The sequence below is a fragment of the Mastigoproctus giganteus genome, chromosome 2 (assembly GCF_048544385.1).
Source record: "Mastigoproctus giganteus isolate SK-2022 chromosome 2, ASM4854438v1, whole genome shotgun sequence".
Classification (NCBI taxonomy): domain Eukaryota; kingdom Metazoa; phylum Arthropoda; class Arachnida; order Uropygi; family Thelyphonidae; genus Mastigoproctus; species Mastigoproctus giganteus.
The window spans coordinates 145,336,093-145,362,719 of NC_143576.1; the positions used below are offsets into that span (position 1 = coordinate 145,336,093).

At 38.0% G+C, this 26,627-nt stretch overlaps 1 protein-coding gene across 2 annotated transcripts in view; it reads right to left on the bottom strand.

The window, feature by feature from the left end:
* Positions 1–325: 325 nt before the first annotated feature.
* LOC150089640 (uncharacterized) overlaps positions 326–26,627 on the bottom strand; it is a 109,188-nt gene continuing 82,886 nt past the window's right edge. For both annotated transcript variants that reach the window (XM_090368703.1, XM_090368704.1), the window contains exons 4-6: positions 21,709–21,847; positions 7,472–7,741; positions 326–730 (exon numbers count right to left, since the gene is read on the bottom strand). In XM_090368703.1, the coding sequence (XP_090224829.1) occupies positions 702–730; positions 7,472–7,741; positions 21,709–21,847 (438 nt within the window). In that variant the 3' untranslated portion in view covers positions 326–701. The remainder of the gene's footprint in view (positions 731–7,471; positions 7,742–21,708; positions 21,848–26,627) is intronic.

Sequence of the window (26,627 nt, forward strand, 5' to 3'; positions counted from 1 at the left end):
ATACCACGTACATTACCATTCAGCCAACAAGGTGGAAGTCGTATTATTGCAGCTGAAAATCAGGATGCGTCAGTGGATTGTATCTATAAATAATGTACATTCTAAAAATCGAATTTTCTGTTGTGGAAAAATAAGAAAATAAATAAAAAGTGTTTCTTGTTATAAAACCTCACGATGCTTAAAACAAGCTTCGAAATCTTTTGTGGAATAAGTCATGGAGGCTTGAGGCGCTAAAGAGTTTCCAAAGTTAATGAATCTGAAATTAAAATGACACGATGTGCTTTTCTGTGGAGTTTCTTATCTAAATAAACAAATAAAGACAGTAACTGTTACAAAGTAAGCTTTATTAACACCATCTGAATCAACACTAACAGAACAGAGTTCGTAAAGACATTATAACTTCGTCAACCAAAAATACCTTTTCAGTAGGGCAGGAGCGCATCGCGAGCTCGAGCGACAGGGAAGGGGGAAATAAATTCTGTTTTAATATCAGTCCTGAGAATGACCACAGAGAGAGAGAGACACGGGTTGTCTAAACACTTATCTTTACATACAGCTGCACAGAGAGCGGCTAATAGCGTTCCTGGAGACATCGGGAGCGAGTCGTTTCTTTTGAGACAATCGCCTGAGTGCACCCATGTCTACTGCACTATGATTGTCACCATTGATGACTCAGGTTATCACGAGTGGGAAAATGGATGTCAGCACTTGAAAGCCAAGTTTTCGATACCTGCAACAGAAAATACATGTAGCACGCAAAACTAGAGTAAACATTTTGGTCACACACACATGCACGTTCACATTGCTATTAACTAGAAATATTAATGGGTTAGTCCATCTATGCGATATTTTTGGAACTCCAAATGTGCTTGTCTTCTGCAAAAGATTAATTCAAGAATACATTACACATATTGAGCAACTTTGGCCACCTCAACTTGCTGTTGGAAGAATGATAGCAGAACAATCGCAGGCTAAGGCAATTTAAACTTGTCAAGAGTGGTAATTTCAAGTCCTCACAGCCAGGAGACAGAGAGTATGTCTCGGAAGAAATTTCAAGGTCAGCCAAGAGTAGCATTCTAAAAAAAATGATCGCTGTTTGGCCCTAACAATGAAATGTGAAGATACGTTCAAGGTTTTGATGCAGGCAATATGTTCTCAGGAGCGAATACACTTATGTCCCTTCATAGATGAATTGTGATTCAACTTGACGTTAATTCTGGATATGTTCTTATCTGAAGAGAGCACAGAACATGTACATGTCCTTTTGCTACCATGGCATCACAATGAACACCTACAATTATCTCTACCTTTGAGGGGCCCCGGGTGCCAAGCGTTCCGTGGCCAAGCGATTCTAGTGCGTTTTCCAAAGCGTTTTTCTACAGAGAACATTTGAGCGAACAGTTTCTATTTTAGTTTGAAAAACCGTTTTCTTGATTTCTATTGCATAGTAGCTCTCTCGCACTACAAGAAGTAGGCAGAAGCCCAGAAAGGGAAACCACCTTTCTGTTTTTTTCTATTAGTACTAACTTACTAACTCAGCCGCTTGGTCACCTCGTGGCACTGCTCCTGCCTCCCCGTGGCGGGGCCGGAAACCTGGGCGGTAAAGATAAACCCCCAGGGCCAAAAGGAGCTATCATGGATTCAAACAATTTTCCACCCTTAGAGCCTTCAAGCTCAAGACATGAATCCTCTCATGATATTAATCAACCAAAAAGGCTTCGAACTGAAGCACAGCGTCCAGACATCCCTAATTTTCTTGTGATACACTCTCTGTCCACGCAGCCCGTGGGCAAGTTATCACCATTTATGATTCAAAGACATCTAGAATCTATTGCAGGATCACCAAAAATGGTGAAGCGACTACAATCAGGAGATCTCCTGGTTGAAACAGCCACATCCAAACATTCTGAGTGGCTATTAAAAACAACTACATTTGGTGGATTACCAGTGTCTGTCACTCCTCACAATACCTTAAATTCATCTAAAGGAGTCATCACAGAATGGGACTTAATTACAGTGTCTGAGGAGGAATTAGTCCAAGAACTTAGCCATCAAAAGGTAATCGCTGCTAAAAGAATTATGACAAAAAAAGATGGAAATCTCATTCCAACTCGTTCCATCATTTTAACTTTTAGTACTCCTGATTTGCCTTCCTCAGTAAAAGCTGGATATTTAAATTGTCGAATTCGTCCATACATCCCAAATCCTCTTCGCTGTTTCAAATGCCAAAAATATGGCCATTCACAGCAGGCATGCAGAGGTGACGCCATCTGTCCTATTTGTGGAGCAAAAGATCATACGCAGGCAGATTGTCCAGCCGCAATTCCCATTTGCCCCAACTGCAAAGGCAATCACCCCGCCTTTTCTAAATCATGTGAGATGTGGAAAACAGGTAGGACAATCCAAAAATACAAAGTAGAACATAAAGTCACATATGCTGAGGCACGCAGACAAATAATGTTGACCATGCCAAGTCCATCATATGCCTCTCGAACTCGCAGTTTTCATACAACTGCAATTCAAACAGATGTCTCAATACCGCCCAACGTCTCGCTAGCTAATTGGGTTAAAACAACCTTATCAACCACTGGAAAAGAAAATTCTAAAACAAAAACCAGCCATGCCACCAACACCCCAATTAGTATCCCAACTGATACTGTGACAGTCTCAAATTATGCAGAAAGATTGAAACCCAATAAAGACTCTAAGGAAACTGATCCACCAACCAACACTATGGAAGTGGATATACACCAAAATGATGAAGACCCTATTCTAGAACTCCATGCCAATGACACTATGGATACTGGACGTCCATTATTCCCAAAAAAAGACCGAAAAAAATGCCCTGCACATAAAAAACAGTCAGATGAATCATCTTCAGCCAAACCAAAATAATGCCTAACATCATACAGTGGAATTGTAGAGGACTAAGCAGCCATTCGGATGACATAAGAGATTTAATCTCTCAGTTTAACCCCATAGGTATATGCCTACAGGAAACATTCTTGTCACCCCAAGTTTCGCCGAAATTCTCAAATTTTATGATATATAGACGAGACAGAAGCCCAGAGTCTCCTGCCCGTGGAGGAGTAGCCATTCTTGTAAATACTAACATACCGTCCAGACCGATCCAATTAAGAACCAGCCTAGAAGCTGTGGCAGCTCGGATTGCAGTTGGTATTTCAGTTACCATTGTTTCGATTTACATTCCACCATCTCTATCACTGGCCCAATCAGAACTTGACAACCTCATCGCACAACTTCCAACTCCAATTTGTCTTTTCGGTGACTTTAATGGCCACCATCCATTGTGGGGATCAGCTACAATGGACAGAAGAGGCAAGTTGATCGAGGAATTTATATATAATAATGACCTAAATTTATTAAACTCTGGATCTCCTACCTACATCCACCTACCTACAGGATCTACTTCTCAAATTGACTTGTCAGTTTGCTCACCTTCCATCTTTCCAATCATGACATGGTCTGTATTAACTGATCCTTTTAGCAGTGACCACTTTCCGATCATTTGCTCCTTACAAACAGGAGTAACACCAAATCCTGATAAACGATCCTCTTGGAAGTTTAAAAAGGCGAACTGGGATGGCTATTCTGCTCAAATACTTCTAGACAGATCTTACGTTAAAAAAGAACCTATTGATGATGTAAATACTTACATCACCAATCAGATTCTGACTGCAGCAAATACTTACATTCCAAAATCCAAGACATATCACAATCACCGAAATCACTGGTGGAATGCAGATTGCTTCACTGCCAAACAGGAAAAAAACCGAGCTTGGAATAATTTCCGTAAGAATCTCACCACTAATAACCTCATTGCTTATAAAAGGTTTAAAGCAAAAGCAAGGCAGATTAGACGGAAAGCGAAACGAGACTCGTGGATCGCTTTTGCCTCAACAATCACAAAAGACACCGACACACGCCTCATTTGGAAAAAAATACAGGCACTAAATGGGAAATTCGCTCGTATGCCCTCTCCAATACTTCATTGGAAAGGGAAAGACCTATCTACAGCTGAAGAAGTTGCTAATGCACTTGCTGAATCATTTGCTACAATCTCTGCTTCTGCCTCCTATGGGTCCACATTTCAGAACATCAAAACTAGTGCAGAACGATATAAAATCAACTTTTTCACGAACCGTTCTTTCCCGTACAACCAACCCTTTACATTCATAGAACTTCAAGAATCGTTAAACAGATCTTCAAACAGTGCTGCAGGCCCAGATGGAGTTCATTATGTTATGCTGAAACATTTAATTCAAGAAGATTTGAGTACCATGTTAATCTTTTATAATCGGATATTCTCCGAAAATGCCTATCCTTCTTCCTGGCGTCATTCTTTCATTATTGCTTTACCAAAACCAGGAAAAGATCATTCCTGTGTTGAAAACTATAGGCCAATATTTCTTACGAGCTGCCTGGGTAAAGCTTTCGAAAGAATGGTTCACACTAGGCTTACTTACATCCTGGAGTCACAAAATCTCCTTCCAGATCATCAGTATGGCTTTCGGAAGAATAGATCAACGCTGGACGTGCTTATCAAAGCCGAATCTCATATCCGCAATGCCTTTGTCATGAAACAACATCTTGTCATGGTCAACCTAGATCTTGAAAAGGCATTTGACACTACATGGCGTCATGGGATTATTATGGACCTTTACCACTTGGGGCTTAGGGGCCATTTGCCGAAAATAATTCAAAATTTCTGCAAATGCGTTCTTTTCAGGTCCGATATAAAAATGTACTCTCTGCATCTCACATTCAGGAAGAAGGAGTCCCGCAGGGATCGATACTTAGTCCAACACTATTTTCAATCCGAGTTAGCAGCATAACACGAGACATCCCAAAAACTGTTGAAACTTACATGTACGCAGATGACCTTACAATTTCTTGTCGATCTCAAAGTATGAACACCATCGAACGGCAGCTCCAACTTGCCATTACCAAAATACAATCGTGGACTTCACGGAATGGCTACAAACTATCAGAAAAGAAATGCACTCTCACCCACTTTTGCAAGAAACGAACTCTCCATCCCGATCCGGAATTACAAATAAACAATATTCCAATCCCGCTTGTAAGTACCATTAAATTCCTTGGAGTGATATTAGATAGCAAGCTGAATTTTCAAGCTCACATCTCTCATTTAAGAAATACATGTCTAAAGCATCTGAATATACTGCGATCAGTCTCGGCTATGTCATGGGGCGCTGATCGGTATACACTATTGCACCTTTATAGAACTTTAATCCGGTCACGGCTAGATTATTGTTGTCCGGTGTATGACTCTGCCAGGAGCACTACTTTACAACGTCTAAATATTGTCCAGCACAGTGCTCTCAGGACTGCGTTGGGCGCTTTTAAGACTTCTCCAATCCAGAGTCTCTATATCGAAGCACACGATCCTCCATTACATCTTCGTAGGAAATCATTATTGCTCCACTATGCTGCTAAGATCCAGAGTCTTCCATCTCACCCCAGTTGGGAGTATCTTTATAATACTCGGTGGGATTTGACATATGACAGCAAGCCAAATGAAAACAGACCTGCTTCACTAAGGATTAAAGAGCTTTCTCAGAGTTGGAATATCAATTTAAGCGATATTTTTCAGAACACAACTGCTCCTGTTCCACCTTGGACATACGTTTCTTCCTCCCACGATACACATTTTTTGGAGTGGGGAAAGAATACTGTACCTTCCTTTAATATCAGGCAGTTGCACTTAGCTCACACTACTCTGAACTCCCATGCCTGTAAAGTCTATACTGACGGATCCAAAACAGCTACTGCGGTTGGTGCAGCTGCAGTTTTTCCTTCTCTAACGGTTACAGCTTCACTACCATTAGTCTGCAGCGTCTTTACAGCCGAATTATATGCCATCAAATTAGCACTCAGTAAAATTATTGAACTTTCCATCTCACCTGTCATAATTTACACTGACTCGCTCAGTGCTGTTTCTGCCATAAGGAAGAATTTTTCATCTTCTCATCCTACCTTGAAACACATTCATTCTCAGCTATTTTCCTGCAGTGTGTCTAATCAATCAATCAGTTTTTGCTGGATCCCTGGCCATTCTGGTATTCCGGGAAATGAAAGTGCGGATCTTGCAGCTAAAAATCCTCATCCAGCTGGCCCAGAACATCTTCAGGTTCCTTACACTGATTATAAGCCTGTTATTCGCAAAGCAAGTTACGACAATTGGTCACAGATCTGGAAAAGTAACACCAACAATAAACTTTACCAGATAAAGCAAGAACCAAAGCTGTGGCTCTCAGGCTTTCGACAAAACAGACGAGAGGAAGTAGTACTGGCAAGACTCAGAATTGGACACACTCATCATACTCATCTGTTCCTGCTACTGGGAGAAGATCCACCCCAGTGTTCATCCTGTGACAGTCAACTTACTGTTAGGCATTTCCTCTTCGATTGTCCCCTATATTCAACCATACGGTCAAACACTTTTCAGTCAGTCTCTAGGTTGAACCTCTCACATGATTTAACTCATATCCTGGGAAATGAAGCAAACATAAATGAACTTGTAATATTTTTAAAACGTATTGGACTATATAGGAGTATTTAATTTAACACCAACAGTGCTATATTTCGACTAAATAAACTATGAACAGACACAATTTGGCCTCAGTAGCCCTTGTGTCGTTAAGCTAAATAACAACAACAACTACCTTTGAGGGAGGTACCTTGAATACTGAAAAATATAGAAACAAGATCTTCGAGCATTCTGTGAGGATTTCATAAACAGGTTGACATATTACTTTGAGACTGAACTTCACACTTTCCTCTGGTATTTTTTAATTCAAATTGTCTAATTTATGTCTAGGAAATATGTAAATGCGCTATGTATGGCGAAGGTATCTTTGAAAATTGATGTTAGAGAGTCATCCGGTGACATAATTCCATCCTATGTTTGCAGACCTTGCATAACCAGTCGAACATCTTTTAGGAGCAAGTTTCAATCGTTAGTACTGTTAGAAATGTGAGTTATTAAATTGTCTTGGTACAAATTAGTATTTTTCTTGCCTGGCCGTAATGTTGAAATATAGAAATTTAAATGCAAGTAAAAGAAAGTTGCGAAATACATGACTGAACAAAAGAAATAGCTCAGACAATATTCAAAGTATTTTTTTAATTCAATTATCATATTAATATTTGTGAAACTACTACAATAACTTGAATATTTATACAAACGCTTATTCGTCAAAACTCAAAAATCAAATAATAAGTAATTTGATTTTTGACGTATAAATGAAAAATAAATTATTTGATTTATTCCTCACTCCCTCCATACATCAGTGTGATGTACGTAAGGAGGAAATGCTATCAGGAGTTTAACCTCTAAAGCATGCTTAAAGTCATGTTAAACTCTTGATAAGAATCTGCGTGCACTGGAGCGCATCAAAGAGTGGAAATAAAAGGAAATGAGGCTCACCTGATGGTGACTTTGCACCTTTTACTGGAGCCAGACTGACTGTCTTACTGCATTCGGGGTCTCCTGAGTTGCCATTCAAAGTGAAAATTGATCCGGCGAGACTAGAAACCATTGGCTGGACAGAGGGTAATGAAACCGAGCGAGATGATGTCGTCATGGACCACCTCCCTTGTGGTTTACCCGCTAAAGATAAGGAACGCTGAGGAATGAGATGGATGTCCGAAGATCTTGGACTGGACTCTGTTGGACTTACTGTTTCTTTCCTCTGATCTTTAGAAACAAAAAGTGCATTAGTGAAAGATCGTAAAACAACGGCATCCCAGTTAATTGATTAAACCGTTAAGAAAATTTCCTTCAAAATAAAAATTACCAAATTGTAAACGTTTATAGTTTCTTTACTAGCCTGCTTAGGGCACGGCCTTAAGGAAGTGCAAAGTGAGGGTTTAAAAATATATATGAAATACATACTGTAGAAATAAAACCATAAAATAAAAAAAAAGGTGTGTGTTTAAGCAATAGGGGATCGCTTAGAGCGATTAGAGTTCTTGAGCGTGACCTACTTTGGGTCATGCATGAGAACTCTGGACAGTGTGTGATTACATTAAATGTTTTGACTGCTCATCTGTAATAGAATTATAAAACTAAAATTCTGAAACGTAAAATAGGTTTTTCAATGTATTTTTGGTGTTTTATTTGAATATTGAAGGTTTTTGAGGACCCAAACGGTTTGTCTCACTCTGAAACTTCTTTTCCTATAAACAGCCATGGTTTCATAGTGCCATCAGTCTGTTGCTCTAGGGTTCGAAGACCTCACTCATGCAGATAACTACACGTAGTCTTTAAAGACTGAAGTTTAAACCTGTTCATGTAGATCAAAGATTTATCTCAAAGATGGGAAAAATGGTTTTTCCGTCATACGTGTGCTTTGAAATATCCGAATAGCTGCTCTAGATACGTCCCGAAACTATTGGATTGATCATGTCGTATTCGCTTAAATAAAATAACTCAATTTCGACACGATAAATTTGCCATAACTACGTCAGATGAAGAAGGCATTTGCTCAGAACAGTCTTACAAGTTAAGGAAAGCAGGTAACTGTTAGGACAGTCGTTCATATCAGAGTAGACAAATTATGCTAAAGATTCTACAGCATCTTACAGCTGTGTGCCGCCAGAAATTCTAAGTGATCTGCAAAATATTTTTATGAAATCGAGAAAAATGTATTCCATTAATGAAAACGGGATCCCAATGTTCTTATGTAGCCAATTGTCCAATTTGTTCTATTATACTTACCATTGTGCTGCAGTAGTAGTCAATGTATTCAATTAAGAATCAAATGGTTCTTAATTGAATACATTTCCTATGAGAGATAATCACGGAAAATAAATCTGAATCGAATATATAAATGAGTCAAATCGTACTGTATTAACACAAAGTTTATATCTTGTGTGGTTTGTATTCTGAACTGATTCTACTGGTGCTGCTTTTGTTCAGCAAAACTGCAAGAAGGTCACAAACAACGCGTACACTTCCAAACAGTACACGTTGATATACAGGATTGATTTGGGTAACCTTAGAGTAAACGTCACTGGCGCTACGACATCGGTGTATGGTGTTTGTAAACTGTATGGCAAATTTTCCTTATTTTGGGATTAAAAATTGCAGAAGGATAAAAAACGATGCACTTCTCGCTCGAGATGGACTGAGTCCATTGCAAAAAAAAGCCAATAAAAGTTCCTCCCGTAGAGACTGGATAGTTTCGGCGGGTTCGGCCAAGATACTTTACCAGTGAAGATCATTTTGCATCAGTTCTCGGTAATCATTCTGGTCACTCTGTATACCTTTTTATGAAGTAAATTGACCTTTTCGTAAAATAAAATCCTTTGTAAACTAATCTTCAAATATTTTTCAGTGGCGGAATCATCTCTGAAGATCATACATTCCAACGCCCACTTAAAATAGAAAACAATTTTTTTTGGTTTCAACGGACAACGATGGTTTATCTGCGCAGTAATGGATCATAAAAAGAGCAAAGATTGAAGTCGCCATCACTTTGTTTCATTCGAGTTCGTAAACCGAAAAATTTACGGACGAGAGCACTATAAATGGGTGCTTCGGGTAGCTATGACTCACTGTCACTTTATTGAAAGAGTAAATCACCACACAAGCTGACTTGAGGAAAATAAGAGGACATCGAAGTAGCCATTTTATCAACCGGGACTTCACCAACAGAGATGGGCTGTTGGTACTAAAACTTTAGTGTCACCGGTGTGCTGTGTTTCTAAGCGCATCCGAACAGAGATGTTTTATGGAATTTTAACAATTTAGCTTTCTGAGTCATTTAAGAACGTGGCATTCGTGTGTTCCCCCCAGTAATTTACAGCGTTTCACGCGCTGCTACTCCGAACTGGCGAGAGAAAATTAAGGCCATTTTGCTACCAACTTTAAATAGGTTCTTGCCTTTTTGCTAGCTGGTCGCGTGACGCTGCAAGACATTCCTGGTGTCCTCGCGGTAGGGTGACGTCCTGCCCGGAATTTTTTCCGTTATTAATTGTCGTCTGCAGCGATTTCAGCACGAGGTAGTTAAAGCACATTTTAATGGTTGTTAATTGGCGAGATGTAAGCGTAAGGCCAAATCGATCACCACATTTATCGAGCTTGCCGGTTATGGCACAGAGTTCACCAACAGTCGCTTGCAGTTAGATAGTGGTAGTTTTAATTGCTATTTCCTCTCTCTCTGATACAGAAACCAGTAATGCCCTTTTCTCGTGGTTCGTTTAGCGTAGAGCTCTAATGTTGTTGTTAGTGGATCTGCAAGCAGTTTTTAAAGACAACTATTTAACGTAATTTGCACAATTATTTGTTGCTTTGCGGTATGCTGGTCTGAATTGTACAAAATCATCAGCTCGATCCTACGTGGAATGTATGTTCCTCTCCTACAGCCAAAATTTCTGTGACCCCTGGTAAAGGGTAATTAATTAAATTTTGAGGTAAAGGAAATGTAAATGGTAGAAATAACCCCAGAGAAACGTACCAACTGTGTGGTACTACACTTAAGGTGGTAGAAAATGAAAAAGACCTGGGAGTAATTGTGCAGTCAGATATGAAGTTTTCTGAGCAATGCAGACAGGCTGCCAGGGCAGGTCATGGGGTTTTGTCAATGATATATAGGAATTTTGCTAGCAGGGAAAAGGAGGTGATTGTCCTTCTGTATAAGGCAATCGTCAGGCCACGCCTAGGCGCCTCCGTAGCCAGGTGGGAAGGAGCAGCAGTGCGTAGCACACGCTTCTTGATTAGGTCGGGGTTCGAGCCCGTGACCACCAAATACGAAGGATGCGGAAAGGTCGGGGAATGACCACCGCATATTCCCGAGCAATATGGCCTTAGTTGCTAATACTCCTAAAAGCCAAATAGCTAACTAACAGGCCACGCCTTGAGTACTGCGTGCAGGTCTGGAGGCCTCATTTTAGGAGGGATGTAGATTTGCTTGAACATGTACAGAGAAGGGCAACAAGATTGGTGAGGGGAATGAAGGGATCCTCTTACCAAGAGAGGCTTAAGTTCTGCAAATTGCAGGAAAAGTACTTTAGAACGACTAAACACCATCCAGCACTGTGCTTTGAGAGTCTCTCTAGGCGCATTCAGAACCTCCCCGGTTCAGAGCCTGTACATCGAAGCTCATGAACCTCCCTTACATTTTCGCAGAAAATCATTACTTCTGATGTATGCCGCAAAAATCCGTAGTCTGCCCTCTCATCCTAGTTGGAGATGTCTCTACAATACTGAATGCGAGTCATTTTACATCAGTAAACCTAATGAAAACCGACCTGCTCCACTTAGATTTAAGGAACTGGCTCAATCATGGAACATAGAAATCAACAATATATTTCAGGACAAAACACCACCAGATCCACCCTGGAAAAATATCTGTGCAATATATGATGACTACTTTCAACAGTGGGGAAAACACGCTGTCTCCTTCCAATATCGCACAGTTACATGCAACTTACACTCTTTCTAATTCAAGCACATGTGAAATCTATACAGATGGATCAAAAACCGAGACCCAAGTAGGTGCTGCTGCAATCTTCCCATCATTTAGCACTTCTGTCTCATTGCCAATAGAATGCTGTATCTTCACTGCTGAGCTCTATGCTATAAACTTAGCTCACATTATTGAACATCTAATTCCGTCAGCTTTAATATACACCAACTCACTCAGTGCTGTCTCTGCCATAAATACTAATACCAACTCCTCTCACCCTGTAATAAAACAGATTCAGTCTAAGTTACTTGCCTGTAAGGAATTGAACCAAACTGTTACATTCTGCTGGATCCCAGGACATTCTGGAATAGCCGGCAATGAAAGAGCAGATCATGCAGCCAAACAACCAGAAACCAGTATTTCGCAGACTTTTCAAGTTCCATATACAGATTACAAACGCATTATCCGTAAAGCATGTTATAACAGCTGGTTATTAATCTGGAAAGGTTATCCAGGAAATAAACTCCACCAAATAAAACCGGAACCAAAGCTGTGATAATCCAGCTTCAGAAAAAACAGGCAAGATGAAATAATTTTAGGAAGGCTAAGGATTGAGCACACTCATCTCACTCACCTGTATCTATTAACTAATGACAGCGCTCCCCAATGTACATCATGTCAAGTACAACTGACCATTCGACATTTCTTAGTGGACTGTCCCCACTTTCAAACCATCCGCTTAGACATCTTTAAGTCAATTTCTAATACGCAGTCATCAATAAATTTATTACAGATTCTGGGAGATGATTTTAATCAAAAAGAACTATTTACTTTCCTAAATCGTATAGGAATATATCATAAAATATAGTTATCACAATTAAGCTAATATTCCATATTCACCATTAGAAAGACACAATATGGCCCTAGCAGCCTATGTGTCGTTAAACACAACAACAACAACAATCTGCAAATTGCAGTGGCTGGAGACTAGGCACCTGCGCGGTGATCTGATTGAGGTGTATAAGGCTTTGAATGGGTTGAGCACGCTGAATTCTGATGGAATTCTTCCACTTGCTCAGATTACGAACCTGAGGGGACTACATCTGTCTTTCCTCAATTGACAATCGAACAAATTGAGGAAAGACAGATGTAGAATAGATGTGCGGAAATTTGCCTTTAGCCAGCGGGTGGTTAATTGCTGGAACAAACTGGAATAAATTTAAGGAGGAAATGGACAAACATTTAGAGGGAATGGTCGTGTAAATTTCTTTTTTTTTCTTTTGGTTGATGCTGCCTAAGCTCATACACTTGCTTTCTTACATCACATGCCACTACTACTGCTAAAATGATCAATGATTTTTCACAACATTTAAGTAAATATGTGTGAAAAAAAGGATGAAACCTTAATGATACAAAGTTAAATACACGTTTATTTTAAATAGATACGTATAGGATACAGAATAAATGTAAATAATAGCAGAAGCATTTGGAATTATAATCGGAGAAAATTTTTAATATCTGAGCTGACAAAAAAAAGAACAAAATGGTTTATTATTATTTTTTTTTTACTGTTTCATAATACGGCTAAATCCTGTTTGAATTATTTTGGGTATAGCAAAGAATGATTCAAAATTTTCTCAACCTAAGTAAATAAAATTTATTTTAATATCAGATTATTGATATTAAAATAAATAACAATATCAGATTGATAGTAAGTAATTATAAAAATATAACTGATGTTGAAAATGCCAACTTTGTCTTGAATATACATGCACAGATTATTTTTATCACATTTGATGACACCTTTCATAATGTTTGGACATTCTATGGCACCCTTGTGGGTAGTACAGTGGACATAATCACCAGTCTTCCTCAGACTGGATAGGGTGAGGAGGGCCTGAGTTCGAATCCCGTCAATGATGCCAGGAATTTTTATCGGCGTTTTTAACAACATCTTTGAGTTATTGGGTCTTAAGCGAGGGTTGCATGGTTTTATCTCCCTGAAGCCCAGCAAAACAGACAAATCGACTGCAGAACATATACAATTTACAAGCATAATATACTTACTGACGTGTCATAGTGTTAGTTGCTTTGGAGTTTAACATGCATACACACACAAACGTGTGACTTTTGTCACGAACTGTACCTGCTTCAAGAAAACTGGTTACTAACTTGACATTTCTGATTCATTTACTACTGGTGAACCGGGATATTTTTCTCGAAATTCGGCTTTGAACTTCGAATATGATTTTGAACAAAGGTATTGTTAGACTATAAACACGTGTTCAAAAAGGGAAAATGTCATGATGGATTCGTCACAAAAAAAAAAAAAAAGAAACAGTATGGATGAGATTGTAAGTGAAATTTTACGAGGGGCGATCATTTAATACGCGGACTGGTGCAAGATTACTCTGTGCGTGTCCATGCCAGTACTTATCGAGCTAGTGTTGCGTGAAGAGCATTTTTTTAGCCGCGTGTCATTGACGATCGTTTTGAAGCAAGTATCATGTCGGACATACAGATTGAACAGCGATATGTGATTCGTTATTGTGTCAGACGGGGCTTAAATGCATCGGAAACAGCTAACGAGATGAATGAAGCGTCAAAATGAAGCTTCATTCCATCAAAATGACGGAAATTAGCCCTTTCAGTTTGGATTATTTTAAATTTTGAATCACTATATTTAGATATAAGTTAGATATATATTAACGAACAATCTTTTTTTTAAAAGTAAAATAATCTTTATTAACTTAATAATAAAATCATTTAAACTTGTAGACAAAGGCATAAATAAAGTAAGATAAAGATGGTTCTGTTATTATTATTCCTTAAACGCAAAAAAAAAAAAAACCCTCTCACTAAATATGGCCGTCATGGCTAGCACAGTTGATATAATCGCTGTCATTCCCACACCCACTGAAAAATTACCCAAGTTCGGATTCTGTCAATGATGCGAAGAATTTTGTGGACTTCTTGTCACAGTATGGCTGAGTTAGTCGGGATCAGGAGAGGACAGCAAGGTTTTTCACCCAGGAATTTCGAATTTTTCATCCAGCAAACAGGAAATCGACAAAGAACATACAATTTATAAAAATAATGATGTTTAATAAAATGAGTTTTAAAGGCATGGTTCCTTTTTGTCTGTTAAAGTGCATTTTTTTTCCCAGATGGATAAGAGGAACCAGATTCATGTTTAAATTTAACATTGAGGATTTCTGATTTTCAGAATAATAATAAAGAATTTTTTTAATAGATAATGTTATCACCATTATACTGATTACATTAGTGTTATTGTTTCATAGAATATTTCCAGTAATAAATATTCTTCCCTAGTATCCTTCTACATTTTGGAAGCAGAATTGATTATCATAAATACGGCCATTAGTCGACTTCTCAGTAGAAATAAAACAAGTCTGAAATATAAAGTTTCAAATTTTAATGCTTTCAGCCATGTTAAGAATATTCATTTTAAAAAATATTTCTTTGAAACTGCAGGTCGGCAAGCAAAGCCAGAAAGCTTATTCAAATGAGATGTCTAGACTTTATTCGCAACAGTGACAGGATGAAAAACATTCACTTAAATTCTGGAGATGTAGATCACCTATTTAAAGGTTAAATGATGAAAGCTGCTGACTAGTGGGCGTTACACTAAGCCATCATAAGCCTGGATGTTGTTATTGTTTTACAGTGATTGCGTAAATATCAAAGGTGATATTCAAGGAGAAGCTGAAAGGACTATATTAAAATAAAAAAAAATGTACACATGCAACGTATCTTTAAAATATCTGGAAACTAACTCGATTCCATTATTGACACACACGATAAAATGATAACATTTTTAGAAAAGTTTATGCAATTAGTTTATAAATATCAAGCGAATATCTCCAAAATCAATAATTTTGTGTCCTCTCATTCAAAATTAAATTTTGTGTTGTGAAAGTTGTGTCAGTAGATAGGTGTGATGTGCCAAGTTACATTATTCGCCATTTTGACCCGAATTTGAACGGTATGTCGATAATGTCAAAACCCGTACCAAACCTTGGAAAGGTGTCAACACAGAAGAGAATTATGGATAGATTGCGCGAGTTAAATGAATTTTTATTATAAACGGAAATGACCTATTATTGTGCTAACGGTTTAAGTTGGTCACGGAAACAGTTTCTCCATTTATTCTTAGTATATTATAGTAAAAAAGAAAGAGGTAAAAAATCGTTTTTCTTTATATAAACCACAGATTTAACTTTAATAGAAAAAAGAAATGAAAGATAACAAATTTTACAAATAAAACTCCCCAACTACAGTTGGATTTGTTATTCTGAATGAATTCCGAGACATGGGTTGGTAAATCAGGCACTTAATGTTATGAGGTGTCAGTATATTATGTCCAGAAGCAAATTACATATACTTCTGGTCAGTTTTACTTATTTTGTATGAATTATGGAAAACCAGAGCTGGCTGGAGAGAAACATGTGTGAAACTAAGCAGAATTTGTCAAAACCTTAGCAATGACTTACAACGAGCTCTGCCGCAAGTCGAAGTTCGTCTTAAATGCATAAAGAGAACTGCAGTTCCACCATTTCCAAAGTAGAATTCCCACAGTGCAATATTTAACCAAAAATTGCCTTAGTAGTGCAGTCTAATAAAGGACACTTCTCAATTAGAATATTTCTCTATTTTATCAGGTAATACACTCGTATTAAAAACTTAAGGAATAACACAAAAATAGTAATAGCGTGTTTTAATTGCATACGGCTCGACCAAGGCAGCTTGGGAGAGTCCTCAAATGCCTTTTATAAGAGTATATTCGTGTATATGTTGTTGAAACGCTTTTTAATACCTAATTAGTCAGTTTGTCTGTCAGCAATACACAGGCTATTGTATTTCGTGTGTTCAAGGTCGATATGCATATTCTGCGGGTTTTGTTTCAATTAAATTTTATTCCAGTAATCTATAGCAACGTGGCTGTTCACTAATTTTCCTTTCTGGAAAACCTGTTCTGCTGGAGGCAGGAAGAAATATATTCGTCAACACATTTAATAAATTGATAGAAAAAGTTCCACGAAGATTATATTGTATTACAGGACAAAGAATATTTTACAACGTTGTAAAATGTCATCTGTAAAACGTTTTTTGTCTTATCCCATAAAGTTGCGGTCCTTTTGATAAACAGTATGTTTATATTCGAAAACCCTCACGTATAATGGTTAGTTATGAATTTTATAGTCCTAGGAAGTAGTTATATATTTCATTAATTTTTCTTTTGTGTTACAAGTGAAGTCTCGGAAAGTGCATTGCGGAAACATTAAGATGTGTCAAAACGATTTATCTGATGGTTCTGTTGTTGAAGCTCAACAAAATATAAAATGAAAATAGAAAAATAGGTGCCTTTTTTTTCCTCTACAATCTCCTAGCTTCTCCAATCACTTGTTACTTGGTCCATCTGATTCCATCCGCGAAGAACGTATTCAGTTACGCCTGAAGTGGAGTATGCTCCGCATCACTGCGTCTTCTATCTAACCTATTTACAACTCCCCGTCTCTTCTCTCACCCCCCACCCCCGAGAGAGAGAGAGAGAGAGAGAGAGAGAGAGAGAGAGAGAGAGAGAGAGAGAGAGCATTCTGTCAGTGAACGAGAAGGGCCTGAAACCGGTCCATAAACATTATAGAATGGAACTGTCATGGAGGAGATGGCCTTCCGATCATGGGTAGATATAATGCGCAATAGTTATACGCAGCAGCAACATATCTTCAAAAGAGTAACTGTGACTGCGGTGAGAGATAGGGGCGAAGTCCATGATCCATATGTCAGAGTTTTTAGGGATGTGCTAGGATTGCAATTTCTTGTAATGGATGATAATATTGTCTCCAATAAATGGTAACTTGCAGAATGAGGATATTTTTGAATGGAGCGGCCGCCGAGACCTCTAAACCCGAGTCATATTGATAATGTATACGCTCCTGTAGGAAGACAAATTTCGAATCATCTTATATGAGTTATGACCCGCTTTCCCTCGATGAGTTCGTTTTATTACCATCAGAGCTCTTGAACTCTTATTAACAGAATACGTACCAATTGCGAGTGTTGCCCGACCGTCAGGGTTAAATATGTTAGTTATTAAGACCTATGGGTCTTCCTGATGGATGCTATTTTCAATTCCCATGAGCTAATTTGCATATTTCATAAACGGTTTCTGTTGCGTTATTACATGATGAACCTCCACAATATGTTTTGTTTATTTGTACTTATCTTTTATCGTGCGCACTTTGCACTTCTGTCGTCTATAACTTAATTTGGAATATGGAACATGGAAATAGATATCTATATAAAAACCAAATAAAAGGTGATGCTTCACCAGCATACACTTCATATATATATGTGCTCAAATAAGACAATGAAAAACTTTCCTGAAAAATTGTCCAGATTTGTCCGCAAGCGTACGAGGTTCATGAATTATCAGAAATAACAAAATCCGAGATTACAAATCGCGAATCATCCCTTTCACGCATAATACGTATAATACAGTCATGTAGAAATATAATTTTATGATCTCAAAATTATAAAAAACGGAGAATATTTCATTATTGGGGAGCTTGGGAGAACAATGTCACAAAATAAAAGGAGTCTGGTTGTTCATCCTAGTTGGAAGAGCGGACAAAGGGATTAAGCAACTTGACACAGAATGCTATCTAAGCTTAAGCTCGCCAGTTGTTATAGAACACAGGTTGTTGCTGATAATCGAGTGCTATCTCCTTTTAATTGGGATCAGGTTACTGACAAGTTTAAATGCGGTTAGAATAACGGGTGAAATATGGTAAAATCGCTCATGATTTAAAGATGTCTGTTGGGTCTGAAGATTATCACTAAGAATTTTCAAAATATGGGAGATGAAACTGCTAAATAGTTGTTGGAATGTCTCAATGGATATTAGCACGTGAAGACGGAGTGTTTATTGAAGCGGTAGGTCAAGGAACTCACACAGACATTTATAACTTACTGTCTTACACTCCCATGCTGTAATGGACGAAAAACAGCACAACATAAGCCTTATCGAATGAACTCGTACATAAGGAACGTTGGGTTAAATTGGAAGCCATTAACTGCAGCGAATATTAAACATCGCAAGGCTGAGCAGGTGATTAAAGATTAATTTTTACTGCTTGTGTTTTCAGCAATTGCTGCAGAAAGTCCGGAACATCACTGACACCTACTTACCTACAGCCAACCACTAAAAACTGGGGGAGGGAGCACAAGGGATTCTGTCTGACAAAGCAGCCAAATGGACTGGAAATAAAAAAAAAATCAGCTCAACTTAGTCGAATATGTCTAGATCTTCCAACGATACCTTGCATGCACCTCTTGGAGAGCCCTCAAAAACTTCTGTTTCAACAGAACGCTATCGAATTCAACAGATACTGGCTTTACCGTACCCCATGCTACACCATGTCTGTCGAATAATCACAACATTTAATACAAGTGACTGCTTTGTATTGATTTTCTGTAATGCTCAGCACTTTCATCGTTATCTAGGATCTGTGTTCCCTGTGGGTGAGAAGTTTGTAAATAAATAAAACTATATACAAATGAAGCAATAGATACGTTTCTCCTCTGAATCGCCTATAGTCCCGCCTTGACTGTTATGAAACATGTTTGGAAGTGTTCATACTCCCAAACCATAAAACCATCTTCCCCAATCGATCAAGATGATTTAAAGCAATAATTCACACACATTTGAACGTCATTAAATCTTGTGGTGTCCAAAATCTAATAAACGCAATTCAGAACGTATCTCAGCACATTATGTGACAAAAGAAAACGTTAATAATTAACATGCCAAATCACTTATACAGTATTTTGTGTTAAAATTTAGAAGTGTGGCAAAATAAAATCTATTTCGTAATTATTGGCATTCACTAACTGGATCCTGTAAATGGTTTCTTCTTTAAGTTAGAACCTTACAATCCCACTATTGTTCCTCCTTAAAATTGTCATCTCATGTGACTGCAGTGCGGAAATTAATTAATTCCTTAAAACCTCACGAGCCGAGAAAATCTTTGAAGTGGTAAGGCTGTTAATGCAGTGTTAATTGACAAACAACAATTTTTTAAAAGTGGCGATAAGCGAAAAAAATATTTGAGCTAATATAAATAAATGATGTTCCCCATTCATTTTATCTTAATACACCTCTGTGCCTGGCCTACATTCAAAATTGAGCGAAGAATTTACTATAGGCAAACTACAATGCTCGAGGCAGAATCTCAATTTTTGTCACCCTCTGCAATGTGTCGTTCCCGACAGCTGCTATCGCGTTATTACAGCCCTGCTAAGTAGCTACATCTGGAAAATTCCATAGTGGTGGTTGTGAACAAGCAGCTACTTCTCGAGGCACCCCCTGAGGACACCGCGCCTAAGAAGAAAACTTGATGCAGGGAATATGAACGATGTAATATTAGGGAACATCTAATTTTTCATCACAGTCACCAGCGCATACATCATGCCTTCAAGAAATTAAACTTCGAGATATTTTAAGACGTTCAAAACAGACCCAGCCACATCTTAGAACATGGAAAATGAAAGTGAATTATGATGAATAATAAAAACTATGGCGCTTACTGGCCAAACAAATTACAGACTTTTGCAAATGGAGTCAATAAATAATTAAACATAAATATGCAAATGTAAATTGTCAAGTGGTATGATCATAAGTTTCTTGGTATCAGATAAATGTTGCAAGCTTTCCTGTCGATACGGTCATACGGAAGACATGTGATCATTTCGATTTTCAGAAAGATGTTATTGTTGGAGCACGTTTTAGCAGGAGTCACAATGGAGAAAACAAAGGACATTATTGGTGTGTTGAAGAATTTGGGATTTGGCAGTCGTGCGCATAACTTCTTTCTGTAAAAATCGAAAGATTCTACTCGAATGGTGCTATCAATGCTGAGACTGACTGAAACAGTTTTGACAAGTCTCGATTTACACTTTTTTTGCACTAATTGTAGGGTAATAGTGTGGCTTGAACCCTCATGAACCAATGCATCCATACTCTCTCGTGTCCGCTACTCATGCGGTTGGAAGTGGTACCATGGTATCGGATATATTCTGTTGGCATACGGACAGGGTCCGCTCATAAAGCCAACTTCATCCTGAAATGCTTCATTTTTATACGGATTTCGATGGATTTTTTCAAGACGACAAAGCAACTATCCACCGTGCAAAAATTGTATCTGAATCGTTCGAGGAACATTCCCAAGATTTCAAACATTCTATCCTAGCCGCCTAATTCTCTTCAGATTTGAATCGAATTGAGAATATCTGGTTTATATCAGAAATGGTAGGTCGGTTTCGCACTTCTCTATCGACCACAATACAGCAACTGGCAAGTATCCTAATGGAATGCTCAAATCTGGAGCTAGACTCCTTGAGACACATTACGGAATTCGTGCCACGAAGTGTACGGGCTGAAATTTGGACAAAAGATGGCCCTACCAGATATTGAATAATGGTTAAAATTTTTCTGGCCCGTGAGTGTACATTTTATTAAATTTAAATATTCTCCAGAGGTATCAGTACACTAATCCGCCATGTAACCAAGCTCTTATTTCTGTAGTGTGTAAAAAGGAATTTGATAGTTGCAACCATAACCTTGACCTCATCTTGAGTTAAACCTATTGTCCCTTCAGCTTTAATGTAAATCCTCAAAATATTTCTTTATTTATTTGGAAGTCGCAGGGTGACATATGCGACCGTATGGTGGATGTTAAAGCAGCTGGAAATCCAGTTGGATTTCCAGCTGCTTTAATCCAGTTGGAACAGATGGAAAGATGGAAAAAATAATTATCCAACGCCGACATTTATATTGAAATAAAAATCACCGAACTGGGAAAGAAAAATTAATTAACGCTTACCATAATAATTTAGCTAAGATGAAGCAGATATCAAAACACTTATAAATCAATGCATATAAGTAATGCCACTTTAATAAGAACATCAAGATACTATTCGTCTCCCGAACAAACCATTCATTTTTTCTGTGAATTTTGGCCCTAAGTTGCATACAAAAATCTATTTGTTAAAACAAACATTGCAACTTCTGGAATGACGTGTTTTGGTGACTGGTTTCACAAGCAAATGTGCAGGCTCAAGTCGTTTTTATTAGAGTTAAGGAAATAAGGATGTATGTCCGATTATTAAAATATCTTTAAAGAAAATATTGATGACGGAATGGAAGATAATTGAGAGGGATTGTACGTACCACTGAACAGCTTCTGTTTCTGAAACTCCAGCACTTCTCTCATTCTTGGATCCAAGATGTCCATTCCTGTTTTCGTGAGCAGAGGTTTCAGATCTTTCAGTTTCTTGTCCGAGCGCTGAGGGGGGTCGCTTAAAGGAAACTGAAAAAAGAGAGTAAAGGTATCTTACAAATTGAACGTAATTAAAAGCACTTCTTAAGAAATTGGCAACCTGCAATGCCAGTTTCTCCAGAACTGCAGAGCCGCGCGAAAGGCGACGGACACCAATGCATTCTCCAAATCCGGCCTTGGCAATCTAGATAAAAGGGAAGTGCCATGGAATCAATCCAATATGAAATAAAAATTGGACAGCTATCGAAGCTGTTTGCGGCACCAACATAGGTATTACTGAGGGCAAGAAAGGGCTGCTGGACAAAAAAGGTTTTGAATGTTTATCAGTTGAATTGCATTCTGAATATGGTAGTTTGATGGCCATTAGATCAGATTGTTTTGATATTAAAATATAAAAATCATGCCATAGCGACGAGAAGAGTTCATTTAATGAACTTAAGAAAGAAAGAATACAAGTAATGATAACATTATACGTAATTTTTTTATAATAATTTTTCGCTTTTTAGGTGCGTTTACCTTGATATGAAGCCAAGAGTCGTATCGGAAAGAAATGACTGCATATCTATGGGGAAATATCTTGTATTTTTGTATTTGTAGTGAAAATACTTTTGTTTGCATGTATCTGAAAATGCATCGAAGGCCTCAAGGCTTTGGAGGAGCTCGAGACCCTTGAGACTTTTCTCTGTATCTTTTCTGTCCAGACTGACTAGCGAATTTTCTTGAAGAAAAAAAAAATAACTCGCTGAAAACTCTCATTGAATTGTCTTGATAGAAAAAACGCGAATTGTTCTAGATAAATTCTTAATACAAGGTCCTCACATCTTTGTGTAGCTCTTTATTTCTAAAAGTTACGGCTGTTTTTTTTTCCCTTAATCTGTCTTTAGAGAAAACAAAAGGAGCTGTCTGTTTCACTATTTGTTATAATATTGATACTTTGTTTTTGCTGTTATCAAGCCATTACATTCCCCTGTGATAACGTTTTGAACTGCCGTGCTATTTCTAATTATATCTTCTATGTAGGAGCCATGTAGCTATAGTATCCTGTTTTGATTCCTAATAAATCAAATAAAATTAATTTCTAAGCTGAGAAATAATTTACGATGGGTAAAATATAATTAATTCACTTTCCACAACCGAATATTTGCTTCCTGTAGGTCATATTATCTATTACCTACTGGGCGCGTTCAGTGCTCACTGTTTCACAACGAAAGCAAGAACTAGAGCAGCAAATAAACACTCATATCCATACCACCACCAACTAGAGAAACCGCCAAACTCTCAAAGAAAAATACAACTAAAGAGAGAAAAATAGACAGTATTCTGGCACGATGCACTGCTGCATTGTCATTCATAAAATGGCCATCACCTTCGGATAGAAGTGTAAAATTACAGGATGCAGTAGGTGTAATATTCAAGTGATATTCAGACCACCAAACCCTCAAAGCAAAATACAACTAAAGAGAGAAACATATGATTCTGGCACGATGCACTGCTGCATTGTCATCCATAAAGTGGCCATCGACTTCAGTTAGAAGAGTAAAATTGCAGGATGCAGTAGATGTAATATTCAGGTACTCCTCGGATGATATTCGACCTTCCACCGGTATCAACGGATCCAGTCCGTGCCAACAAAACATTCCCCATACCATGATACCATCTCCAGATGCTTGAGTTGTCTTAACAAGGCAAGCAGGGTCATCGCTTAGGGAGGTTCTCGCCACACTCTCTACCTACAATCAATACGAAATAGAGTATCGTGATTCGTGACTACATGACTTTCTTCCATTGTTCCACTGTCCAATTACGACGTTCTCGGTGCCACTGCAAGCGGGTTTTCCTCTTTTTTTTTTCTCTGAAATAAGTGGTTTCCGAATAGGCAAGCGACTGCCAATATCCAGTTTCTTCAATTCCACTCCCGCATGGTACGGGTTGAAATAAACCAGTTATAATGGGCTTCGTTGAATTCAGATGTTATTTGTAGCACACTAAATGTCCTTTTTTCTGTACAGTCTTCCTTGTGTACGACGGCTTCGCTCTTAAAGTTTTGTTTTTCAGCCACATTTCCTCCTTTGAGATATGAAAGAACCACTTGTTTTCCAATCATTAAAATCCTTTGAGATGGATGCTTTTGAGAAACAAGTTATGTATTTTGTTTCTTGAATCGTGACCCACGATATGACCTTCTTCAAAGTCTGATAGATCACGCGTTTCCTCATTGTGGCTTCAGATTACTGCCGTCGAACAGCTTATGCAGTCTTTATGCTCAACCGCACACATTTCTTTGCATCTAATAGATGCAAAGAAATGCCTTTAATGCATTTCTTCTGTCTGTGACTGTCTTAATACAAAGGTTCGTATTTTTTGACCAGTGCATGTGTATTTCATTATCAAATTAATAGGTTATTATAATTAATTATAACAAAGAACATCACCCAGAAATTAATTAATCCAATAAATAAAATCAACTTTTTTCAACTCCTCAAACTAAGAAGCAATCAACTTTAACTGTTTCAGAATACCCGAACTGAACGAACAAACTACTGTATTAGAGGTGCATTATAGTCAAAGAAGCTGATGCACCAATTAAGCCCTTGTAGGTAACACAGCTGGCATAATCACTGTCCTCCCCAAACCGGGTGGAAAAGACCCCAGTTCGAATCCCATCAATGATGAGGAATCTTTATGGGTCTTTTTCAGTTGTGAAAAAGGTCCATAAAAGTCTCTCGTCATTGACGGGATTCAAACTCGGGTCACAAAACGTGGCGGACTTTGTCGGTCTCAGGAGAGGGTAGAATGGTTTTTCGCTCAGAAATCAACAAATCGACCACAGAACACAAGAACTTTACACATATTATATACAGCGCAGTATGAGCTAAGTTGCTCATGAGTCTTAACCCTACAACACAACAATAAAAACTTCTACAGTATTATCTTCCAGTGTAGTACTTTTAGTTTCATAACAAGAATGAATGTTAAGCAATGTCTCCTTCCTTGGACTCTTTTATTTTAATCTCTGACCTGCTACCCCTACGAAATCCGAGCACGAAAGAAATATCACGTTGAGATTCTGAATACTGTTAATTTATAATTTTCAACCAGAGCATTAATTTGATCCTATTTTGTCTGGAATATCTTTACCTTTTTTAAAGATTAATTGAAATGTAATGAACAAGAAGAAAGGACAGAATAGTATTTGTTGTAGGAGAGACCCAGGAAATGTTTTGCGGACCCTAAACATGTTTAAAACGACAAGTATCCTAGAAACGCAGTTACAAACAACAGAAATGGGAAATTTTAGTAGTCATAAATAGACCATATACTTGGTTTGACAGGTTGGGAGATTATAAGGATGATTTGGTAACAGAAGAGTTAGATGTGGGGGGGATAGGGGGCATAATCGAGTTTTCAGCAGCGGCAGTAGTAATCGGCTTCGAGATTTGTGTGATTGAAAGCTTCTTATCTCTCTGTTAAATTTATTGATAGAGCTCTTGATGTGGTGGCACTGTGCATTAATGTTTTTCAGCCCTCTATAAATAATCTGAATATCTGCCGATGAACACACGCATTGAGCACATATAATATACTAAAAACCATGTGAACTAGCACATTATGAAGAAAACAGTCGATTCGTTAAAAATCCCTGAAACAAGAACAACCCTTAACGAATTTGTAATCGTTTTACTAACATCAAAAAGTTAAGAATAATGTTAGATATGAAAATTAAAAAAAATTTCGATTGTATATTCGATGCCTTGCTAACTGAGTCCACTGGGGGCCCTCAAGTATCAAGATCTATTGATTTCTCAATGGCTCAATCCGTTGAAATTTCCCGATGTCCCGGTTGCCCAATCCACTCTTGACACAAAGCTACTGAATATTCATGTAAGTGGTTCTTAATTAGTAAAATTATAATTAATATTTTGTTCATTATTAGCTTTTATGTCTTAAATCGAATGTATAGGGATCAAGTATTAACACAGACCCATGTCTAAACTTTTTCAACCAGAATAATCGCGAGCGAGTCTCATTTTTAAAAAGTTCAACTCCAAATATTGCTGAAGAAAACATGCGACATTGAATGAAGCTCAAACGTGCAGTATTTTTCTCCCATAATGTCCTATATTTTTTACATTAATTAATTAACAAAAACACATCTTGCGCGGATTTTTATCCAGAAACTGTATATTTGAATTTGCGTTGTAAACAATATAAATACAATGTTACTTTTAGGTTGGTTAGAAAGATGGTCAACTCGAAAATATGGACACTTTTACGGAAGATATTGATCTGCTCTTCTCAAAGGTACAAAGCGCCAGAAGAAGAGAGGATCACGTGAACTGGACTAAATAAATATCTGTACAAATGTGTATATTGCATATTTTTTCGCTTATCATTAAGCTGCGTGGATTTTAATTTCCTCTTACCGCCTGTGAATTACAAAACGGTTTGTCTGCTCTTCCTACGTGACGCCAATAATAATCCTGAACAGTGTTTCTTATCACTATGGACGATCACGTGTGTACTTTCCGATTTTCCTCAGGAGAAAAGCAGGTAATCTATTGATTTAGTAATCCTGTGCCTTGTTTGTACAAAGGACGCGTTATCTGACGGATACTACCATTAGGCAAGTCTGATCCAATCTAACATCCCTTCCTTTAATGGCGAGTGAGTTCCATCCCCTCCCTCCCCATCCACTCTTTTGGTCTTCGCGCGCACTCCCTGTAATAGGCGAATTGAACGAGCGGGAAAAAAAGATCCATGCAATAAATGTGTTACGAGACCTTGTTAGCCTGTCTGCAGTAACTGCAGA